General features: G+C 42.6%; 1 protein-coding gene across 2 annotated transcripts in view; it reads left to right on the forward strand.

The window, feature by feature from the left end:
• The window catches only part of LOC112055452 (rho GTPase-activating protein 4-like), a 29,456-nt gene extending 20,371 nt beyond the window's left edge, over window positions 1-9,085 (forward strand). For both annotated transcript variants that reach the window (XM_052886282.1, XM_052886283.1), the window contains exons 3-5: window positions 349-496; window positions 6,033-6,194; window positions 7,431-9,085. In XM_052886282.1, the coding sequence (XP_052742242.1) occupies window positions 349-496; window positions 6,033-6,194; window positions 7,431-7,680 (560 nt within the window). In that variant the 3' untranslated portion in view covers window positions 7,681-9,085. The remainder of the gene's footprint in view (window positions 1-348; window positions 497-6,032; window positions 6,195-7,430) is intronic.
• The last annotated feature ends 1,547 nt before the right edge of the window (window positions 9,086-10,632 follow it).

Consider the following 10,632-nt stretch of genomic DNA (forward strand, 5'->3'; position numbering starts at 1 on the left):
CGCAGAGGTCTAAAAAATACTTCGAGTTTTAAACATTAGGGCTAAAGGGCTGAGTCTTTTGGAATACTACCTCGTGTACTCGCCACACTAGACCGACGAGCCAGTGGACATAAAGGTGTAACCTGCGGTATCTTGGGATACTCCCGCCGCCGCCGGACGTACCTACAGTGATGAAATTTGGCAGGGAGGTAGTTTATCGTTAGTGGATGATGGAACGCATTTTGCGATAGGGCCGAATTAAAGAGGTCTAAAGGGCTAATGAAGTCGCGAGAGTTCGCTTGTAATTTAGTGAAAGTAAAATAATTATGGTTGAACCGAGTGCAGTCGTTCACGTGCGTAACGTTGCAGAGCACGTGGTGAGCGACATCGACGGTGAAGGCGAAGGCGAGGGCGCCGACGCGCTCGCCGGCGCCGCGGCCGACGCGCCGCCCGCCGCCGACGCGGCTGACGCGCACGCGGCCGGCGCCGCGTACCGCCGGCCGCCCGTCGTCGACAGGTGAGGCGAGCGACCGGCGCACGGCACCGCCCTAGTGCGAGATCCGGTGTAAGGAATATATGCCCTCATCTGTTATTTGTTTTGGATGAGAAATAAATTATAGAAAATATTCACATTGACACATTTAGGAAGTAGATTAAAATCGTACAGTAGTTAGCAGAATATCCAACAGAATTGAAAACGTACAGGTTACCTGCTTTCACACTGCAACTGGGGTTACTAAATATAAACAGTTAATTTTATTATTTATTTAAATTAATATTTATATTTAGTCGTCTAATATGTCAAATGAAAGCTTATTTTATGTTTTATTTTACTGTATCCTTATATTAGTTTGATCTAGTTCAAGGTTTCCTAGATTTTGTATGAAAAATGTGTCTGGCCGTAATATTACTGGGCAACCCATTTGCAATGCGTCAATGCGAATATTTTCTATTATTTATTTCTTATCCCAAATAAATAACAGATGAGTTTATATTGTATTCCTTACGTCTAACATATAGACGCTTAAGATATAGTTCAAGACGGGATCTTGAACTATATCTTAGAGTGATCTGACTTAATATTTTCACAAAGATGAAATCTTAGGTTTTCAGTAGCGCCTCTTGACTGTGCTTTGAATATCTGCGTGTTGTTGGAGCTGGCTGGCTCTGTATCGCCGTCATATTCGGCTCACCGTTGAGCACGAGTCTCTTCTCAGAATGGAAGGGGCTAGGCCAATAGTCCACCACGCTGACCCAATGCGGATTGGCAGACGTCACACACGCAGAGAATGAAAAAATCTCTGGTGTGCAGGTTTCCTCACGATGTTATTCCTTCACCGTTTGAGACACGTGATATTTAATTTTTTAAAATGCACACAATTGAAAAGTTGGACGTACATGCTCCGGACTGTATTTGAATTTACACCCTGCGAATCGAAGGCGTCTTAACCACTGGGCTATGACGGCTCTTTCTAAGGCTACTATTCTAGTGAAAAGCCAAGGTTTCAGCTTTGTGAAAATAAGTAAATGTCAGATCACTCTGTGATCTTACTCTGAAGTGATTTTCAGATAGCATGGGCACGGTGACAGTTGCCTTATGACGTTCATAATACCTACGTACTGTTATCATGAATCGCGGCAAGAGTGAATCCGTCACCGTACCCATGCTACCTGAAAAACATTATAGAATATTCTATAGAATGAAGCGACGCGCCCGTCACGGCCAGACCTTTGTCAATTTATGAAAGCTGCAATTCGATCGGCGCTCCTGATATGTGCAGACACATGTCGTGGCGAGAGCGATACATTGTCGACCGAATTGCGAACTCTTTCGTCGCGATAAAACAACAAACGTAAATAAAGTAATACAGTTATCACAGCGCGTGCGCGGCGCCGGCGGCCGACCGCCTGCAGTCGTGTGACGCACGGCGGCGCGTCGGCAGCTGTGAGCTCATCCGTTCTGTACAAAATTAAATATACTTACTTCGACGTTGTGTCACGCGAATTTTAGCCGCGCTTTATGATAATTTAAAATGAATAACACTCACGATTTGAAATTCTTGATGCATTGATTTCTTGATACATCTTTGGTACTTCGCTTCTGCCAGAGCCGAGACGATGTCAGCATTACATACGACGTGCGGCGCCACACCTTTAGTTTCTATAAATTGACGGAGATCTGAGCCTCCCGACGCGACCGCTATCCGGGTGTCGACAGTCGCGTCGCTGTCGCTCCCCGCTAGCGTCTGTCGCACGATCTCAACCAATTATTGGCCAATGGTCATCTCTTTGTTGTTAATATAAGCACAAACATATATTTTATGATCGCCTTTTGTAATCGAGTAGATTTTATTAACATTTTTGATGTTTGTATAGAAATACGCTTCCTGCGCCTCGGAGCATGCATGCGGTCTCATTCTGTATATAATTATTGAGTATATAATATGTATATATTTTTAATTAAACAAATAAAGTATTTAAACGAATCGTCGAGTCGGGACTTGTGCCGCGGTGACGTACGGAACGAACATATAATGAATATATATATCGGTTGTGTGATATCTGTGTAATATTTTAACTAATATTATGATATTTTGTACATTTTGGTGCTTCTTTTATGTTATTTTTAAAATAAATTAATTTAGCATTATTGTTTTGGTTTGATTTCTGCTCGCATGCCTGTCTGTCTGTGTGTAGCGGTTGTCTGCTTACGTGCCCTCGCTTGACGCCGCTCGGGTCACTTGACTGACGACACTTTTCGTTTCTTGTCGATTAAATACACTTTTAATTCCAAAGACTTATTTACAAGACATATTCTGAACGATATTTCGTTATCGCAAGGAGTCCACGAAGAAGCCATCATGATCAACACGATGAAAGTTGTAGTTCCTCAAATGTGCAGCGCATAGCAGTGTTAGCAGTGTTAGCAGTGTTAGCAGTGTTAGCAGTGTTAGCAGTGTTAGCAGTGCTCGTAGCGCGCGCCGTACATACGAGTACACGATTTATTATGAAATACTAGCTAAGAAACTGAAGTACTGAGTTCACAGTACAGAAGTCATCAAAATCATTATAGCATATCAACTTCATCCGTAACATTCCCGATGCGGGAGCGGGCCGGGGGGCGTGTAGCGGTGAATGAAAATCCCACGACTGACGCACCTCACTTCCCCGCACGCACGATTTCACACCCGTGCAGTCTTTCCTCCCGTCGCCCGCATATAACGGGAATGTCAAGAACTTGCCAGGCTATAGTTACTGATTAATAGACGCACCTATTAGTGTTGTTTATAATATGTAATTTAAAAAACCGGCGAAGTGCGTGTCGGTCCACACTCAGTATAGGGTTCCATAGATTAAATGAGCACTTTAAACCCTTACAATGAAAAAATACTGATAGCGATACACACTATTACGATCACATACTGTAGAGTAGTCGAGAAAAAATCCTCACTCACTCGTAACATATAGGGAAGGAACCCCAAACATAATTTTTTTAATTAACAATGGAATTAGTATGCAATTTTGGATTTCCAATTAGGTACTTTTTAAGTTGGTCCACTATAACTCTTTAAATAGCAATTGCAACTTAGTTGATATAGTTTTCCTCGTAATTTCTTTAGGTATATATCCTACTCCCGTGAACTTTTTCACGTATCCATAAATAACCGGTAAGTGGTAGAGGGTGGGGACACTTGGCTCAAACAAAAATTAGCTCATAAAAGCTTAATATTTTATAAACTGATTTCTAAATCGATATCCCTATCCAGCGATATCTCACACTGAAACAAACGAGTAATAAAAACATTCATCCCCACTTTACATGTAGGGGAGGTACCCTAAAAATATTTATCAATATTTTATTCTACGACTTTGTTAACATTTTTAGTATACTTACTCATGTTAAATCACAGCTTCCTAGTTGTAATGGTCTCTGCTCTAAATCGCGGACTGACAGACAGATGGACATTGCGAAATTATAGGGGTGTTCCTTGTGGAATACGGAACCCTAAAAAAATAGCTTCTTGGCAAGATTATCTTTTAATAGTTTTTATTAATATTGATGTTATTGAATTTAATCGTAATTTGTTGGTGTCCAAAAAAAAAGCAATATTTTAATCTATACTAATATTATAAAGAGGTAAAGTTTGTAAGTTTGTCACATTTTTTAAATGGGGTAATCTTCGGAACTACTCGTCCGATTTTAAAAATTCTTTCACCAGTAGAATGCTACATTATCGGGGAGTGCTATAGGCTATATTTTATATTGGTATCATATATATTAGCCGAGTTATCACAGTTTTTTTCATACAGGTCGGACTGAAAATCCTCTAAAACAGACTTATTCGCATGCGCTGCCTTAACTATTGTGTAAAATTGAAATTAATGTATGGAGACTTTATGTATCTTTAAAAGTTCTACAAAAAAGTCCGCGACACCATGTATCTATCTTCTATATATTAGCAGATTTTGACCTTTTGTGTTTTAAAAATTATTAATTTTATATACTTAGGTTTACGTCATTATTTATACAACTAAACTTTAATCCTTATTAAAATAAATTATTTAATAATCACAAGGATATTATGGAGATAAGATTTGCCCTTCACAGTATTTTAATTACTTAAATAGTTTCGGAGATAATACAAAATTTCTAAAAGACGCAGAAATTCCGCTATATGACGCCCGGCGCTTTAATTTACGTAGTTCCCGTTCCCGTGTGAATATGGGGATCAAACATAACCTATGACACTCGCAAATAACGTAGCTTTCTATTGGTAAAACAATTTTCCAAATCGGTCCAGTAGATCCAGAGATTACCTCCTACAACCACACGAACTTTACCTCTTTATATTATTAGCATAGAAGTCTCTATTTCTCTTGGTCATACCACCACTCTCGAAGGACTGGACCGATTTTGCTAAGGGAAGGAGTAAGATAGAGAAGTTACAGGGTAGGGTAGGGTACGGGTAGGGAAGCGTAGGGGTAGTGTAGGGGTAGGGTAGGTTTAGGGCCGCGTTTAGGGTAGTGGTAGGGTAGGGGTAGAGGTAGGGTAGTGGTAGAGTAGAGGTACGGGTAGGATAGGGAAGTGGTAGGGTAGGGGTAGGATAGGCGTGAGATAGGGGTACGGGTGGGATAGGGGTAGGAAAGGGATAGGGTACGGGGAGGGTAGGGGTAGGATGGGGGTGGGGTGTAGGTAAGGTAGGGGTAGGGTAGGAGTAGGTTTGGGGTAGGGTAGGGGTTGGGTGGGGGTAGGGGTAGGGTAGGGTAGGGGTAGGGTAGATGTAGGGGTTGGGTAGGGTTGGGGTAGTGGTAGGGTAGGGGTAGGGTAGAGTAGGGGTAGTAGTAAAGTTGACATCGAAATTCACGCGGACGAAGTCGCGGGCGTCCGCTAGTACTTTTATATATTAAAAAAAACAAGTGTACCTAATGGTTTTAATAATTTTTTTTCTCGGGATTTTTTGAATATTCTTCGTATGTGTTCATGTCCAATATATAACATTTCATTGTGACCGACCGAGTGTTCAGTTGTGAAAACGTAACAAACGAATCGAAAGCCAATGCAGGAATATCATAGCATTCTATACTGCGGCGCCGCGCGCACATCCGTGCGCGTACGTGTGCATCCAACGCATCCCGCGGGAGCGGCCGACATCTGCTGCATTCATACACACCATCAGCTGCAGACCATAGGATTGAATAGGGCTGGCTCATGGCTTGCTTGTAGAATTTGGTGTTGAGCTTGCTTTGAGGAATTTAATTGATCTTTTATTTGTAACTACTGTCTAAAATAATTAAAAACAGCAACTACAGTATAAAATAAGTTAACTAAAATCCACAATAGCTCAACTGTGAAGGGCCGAACTCATCACCGAGAGGTCGCGCTTCGGTCCCCGGTGGACTTTTGTCGTATCCACTCTGTTCCGACTAGTTGGAGGGGAATAGGAATATTGGCCATAAATAAAAGATATGGCGAATGTTCTTTAACAATAAGTTTAAACGATGACGTTGCGGAGGACTGGTGCGGAGCGCTCAGTGACGTGTGCCTGTCGCAGCCGCCTGGACAGCACGCCCGACCTGGTGCTGGACCTGCCGGCGCGGCCCGACGCGCGAGCCGACGCGCGGGCCGACGCGCGGGCCGACGCGCGAGCCGACGCGCTGGCGGCCGACACCTTCGCGCACAACCGCGACACGCTCAAGAAGCGGCCCGCGCACAGGTACGTACACGCGGTCGCCACGGACTCGGAGCGGAGCTAGTCCGCCGGCGACCTCTGACATTGGTGTTCTACCGAAAGACCGGCTTTTCGTTGGAGCACCAGGCCAGGTGTAAGTCCAACCATGGGCGTAGCCAGGATTGTACAGTAATTTAAACTCTAATAATTATTATGTCAGAAGAAATTTACAATAAATTGTTCTTTTGACAGTTCCTTAAATAGTCTATAAATGCCATTATTTTAGCAGTATTTTTTTTTTAATATAAGCTAATTTTGCTGGTAATTTGTTTAAAGTAAGAGAATATAATAGAAATAGTGCCATATGAGAGATGCTATTACCGTAAGTTCTGTGATGAATATATTAAAGTGAAGATTAATAATTAAATAGTTACATGTCAACCAATGTCTTAAAGTATAATTTATGTCAATTTCGAATGTAACTTGATTGTCAGCAAATAAAACCACACGATGATCAGCCACTGTGGGAAAATAATTTATATAAATTATCAACAGTAGTGGGCCTAATATACTTCCCTGCGGTACCCCAGTCGTTATCTACTGTCACTGCTACTTTGCATAAAATGAATTTGTGTAATTTCATTTAAAACACAATGTTAGATGATTGCAAAAACGAAAATACAAAAATATAAGCAATTATTTAGGAAAAGAACAGTAGCTGTTAGTTAGTAGCTTGTAATTTCCGAGGTTTACAAGATAATTGTAAAGGAGATGGTCCAAAATTGATGGAGCCCAGGATCAGTCAATAAAAGAAGATATTTTTTTTAACTATTTTTGATTATACAAATCGACGCATTTACTTTAATTCTTTCGAAATAATATTTATTATCTCCCAAGAAATACAACATTATTAAGGGTACTACTGGCGGATCGATGACGTTTTCAATGCAGTAATCGATTTGACGTTTGCTGTCAATTTTCATGTCATAGTTGCCCTATTGGCGCCATCTTGATATAACTCAAATCTTGGGTTTTTATTTTATTTATTTCTTTTTATTTAGTTAGACTAATTGTCTTTAATATCCTTTTATTTTTAAAATTTTAATGATACGGGGTACAAGAGTGGGTCTGAAATGGACCATCTCCTTTGAATGTTTTATGTATCTAACTAGAGATTATTTATTGTTATCATCAGTTAACTTTAGGCAGCCCTATGGCCAGGTCGACTGGGTGAATCCGGCCCTGGATGTTCCGTCGGTGAGTCTGTGCGCTCGCTTGCAGGTCCGCGGGGGAGAGCGGCGACGAGGCGGGCGGCGCGGGGGGCGGCGCGGGGGGCAGCCCGGTGCCGGCGCGCAACACGCTGCGCGTGGCCGCCAAGTTCGCGGAGCTGACGCTGACGGGCGGCTCGCTCAAGCCTGCGCTGGCCGCCAAGCCCGCGCTGCTGCGCCGCCCCACGCCGCACCCGCAGCACGCGCCGCCCGCGCGCGCGCCCGCCGCCGCGCCCGCGCCCGCGCCCGCCGACCGCCCGTGAGCGCGTGACGAGCGGACGGCGTCGGACGGCCTACGACGGCTACACACACGAGTACCATTCTCAGTAGATGAAGACAACAATTAATGTTGCGCACTAAGTTACGGTCGCAATTCATTTCTCAAAAAAAATAAATGGGAATAATTCGCGACAATTGTTTTAAAATTCTTTTTGCAGACGCAGTTCGCAATGACATAATAATCAAATGAAAAAAATGTACGCCCACATTAGAACGCTCCGTTTACCTAAATAGTTCCGTTTTCAATTTTTTATCAAACAGTCATGACTCTATTTCAGTATACAATGATTCTATTTACGATTATAACATTCTTCGTGTTGTAGGGGACATTACTTTAGTATGATTATACTTTTTACGAATTTTCGTTACATAGTAGGATACTCGTAACAGACGAAATTTAAAAAAATAAATGATTATAGCCCGCGACCATTTTAGAGTCTGAAATGGCCGTTTTGTCCCGTTGTGGAACGATAATATGACAGTGTTTTTGAGGAAGAGCAGTGAAAAGAGTTGACGGTCGTATATTGGGAGTTTGTAATATGAATTGTGTAACTCGGTATTTTAAATGATTCTTTTAGCTAAAGATGTACATGTCATTTTTAAATATTATGCAAGTAAGTATACGAGCATACGATAGTAGGCGCCGAGTGTCGGTGGTCCGTCGGTCGATGCGTCGGTCGGTCGGTGGTCCGTCGGTCGGTCGGAGGCGCGGTGGGTCGCGTGAGTCGCACCAGAGTGCGAGAGGTGCTGATTTGGAAGTAACTTTTATAGAATAAGTCGTATAGTTGTGCGTCCGGCGGCGAGCGGGCGCGGGCGCGGGCGCGGGGGCGGGCGCGGGCGGCGGGTGCTGTCTGTAACATTCATTTTTCTGTAATGTTGAATTAATAACCGACTTTAAAAAAAGGAGGAGGTTCCTCAATTCGACCGTATATATTTTTTTAGAACTCGTTTAAGTTTAGCAATTTATTTCTTTTATATTTATGAATTATTTTTATATTTTTAATGTCTATTGGCGCTATTTACCCTGAAAACAGAAACTTGTTTTTTCAGAAACAACAGTTATACAGAATAAAACGAATATGTGTGACATTTACGCAATTCTTTTACTATATAATAGAAATCTACGTGTAAGTGTCATAGGCTATATTTTATCCGCGTATTCCCACGGGAACTACGGCGCGTCTGCTGCGAGGAGCTTACTATGTGTATACAACACCACAGGTGCGTTGTCTACCGCTGGCGCCACCGCTCGGTGTGGCTCGGTCACACGCGCCGCACCCGCGCCGCACCCGCGCCGCACACGCGCCGCACACGCGCCCGCACTCGCCGCGGACCAAGTATTTTTGTACGCCACACTGTACTCGCGCCTACAATAAACAGTATTATTCACGGCTGTCTTTCATTTGCTCCTCGACACAACCTACCCTTGCAATAGACGTATCTCTAGTACTTAGACCGTTTAAATAACTAGTACGATTATTAATTCCAGTCAGTGAATTGACAAATGCAACTGTTATTTTGCTGCCTGGTATGAATCCTCCGACTGCGCAGTGACGACGCGGCCTCTGATGCGGCGGTGCTGCGCCCCTCGTGACGGTTCGTTTCACTCTTGAAAGATTGCCGCTATTCACGATAACAGTACCTACGTATTACGAACGTCATACAGGCGACTGTATATCTGAAAAACTCTCTCTTTTTCATTTTATCAAAAGTGTCTCTTTTTCATTGCGGTGTTGCCACACTGTGATTCATTAATTCATCATCATCATCTCCTTACCCTTATCCCACTTAAGTGGGGTCGGAAAAATATGTCAATCTTTTCCATTCGTTTCTATTACTCGTCAACTCATCATCCACTCCTTTTACACACATGTCCTCTTTCACACAATCCAACCATCTCTTCTTTGGCCTTCCTCTCCTCTTATGACCTTCCACTTGCACATTCAACATTTTTCTAGTAATATGACTTTCCTCTCTACGCATTACATGTCCATACCAAGCTAACCTTCTACTCCTCAATTTTTCTGTCACTGGCGCCACCTTCAGACTTCCTCTTATATACTCATTCCTTATTTTATCTATTCTTGTCACACCACACATCCATCTCAACATACGCATTTCGTTCACATGCATTCGTTTACTATCCATCCCTTTCACCGCCCAACATTCTGATCCATACAGCACGACAGGTCTTACAACCGTTTTTTTCATTGATTCATTAATTCCTATATTTCATTTTTTACTCTTTTATGTCCTACTTACCTACTGACTTCAAAAACAGAAAGAAGGTTATCAGTAAATAAAGTTTGACCTGTGGTTTGATCCGTATGTTTCTCCGCGATTGTATTATCTCGTGTGGCTGAACCGATTTTTGAGCAGTTTTCAGAAAAGTATTTGTTTCGTTCAGGAAAAGGTTTTGTTATACAATAACGTACCTACTTTAAAAGAAAAAAGGAGGTTTTTCAGTGACTGTGATTTGTACTGCAGTAAGTTGTAGTTTGTTAAAGCGGGGGCACACGACACGATCGTGTGCCCCCGCTCTTAAGCAGATAGGTAAATGTTCGATCTAAAGCTTTTTGTTTTGAACACTCGGTATGATTACACCTGTGGATTACACTAAAAATTATATAGATGAAAAGTAAAAACCCTTTTTAAGAAATAAGCTTTTATTTAAATGCGTTGAAACTTTCGTGCAGCTCGAACAATGTACGAACGAGTGAGTGTTGCTAGGCTGCGAGCGCAAGGAATCCTGAACCCCGCAGTGCCCGATGAGAGGGACTATCTTAGCAGCCGACCAGAGGCTACTAGATCATGGCCAGTTCGAGACGCCTCATCATCACGCTCGAAGGTCTGCCAGACTTCGAATGGCGCTCGACTTGGAAGATGTGATTTTCGATTTCCTTGAAAGAGACCTGAGAGCCAGTACGCGTGATACC

The sequence above is a fragment of the Bicyclus anynana genome, chromosome 16, assembly GCF_947172395.1.
Source record: "Bicyclus anynana chromosome 16, ilBicAnyn1.1, whole genome shotgun sequence".
Lineage (NCBI taxonomy): Eukaryota > Metazoa > Arthropoda > Insecta > Lepidoptera > Nymphalidae > Bicyclus > Bicyclus anynana.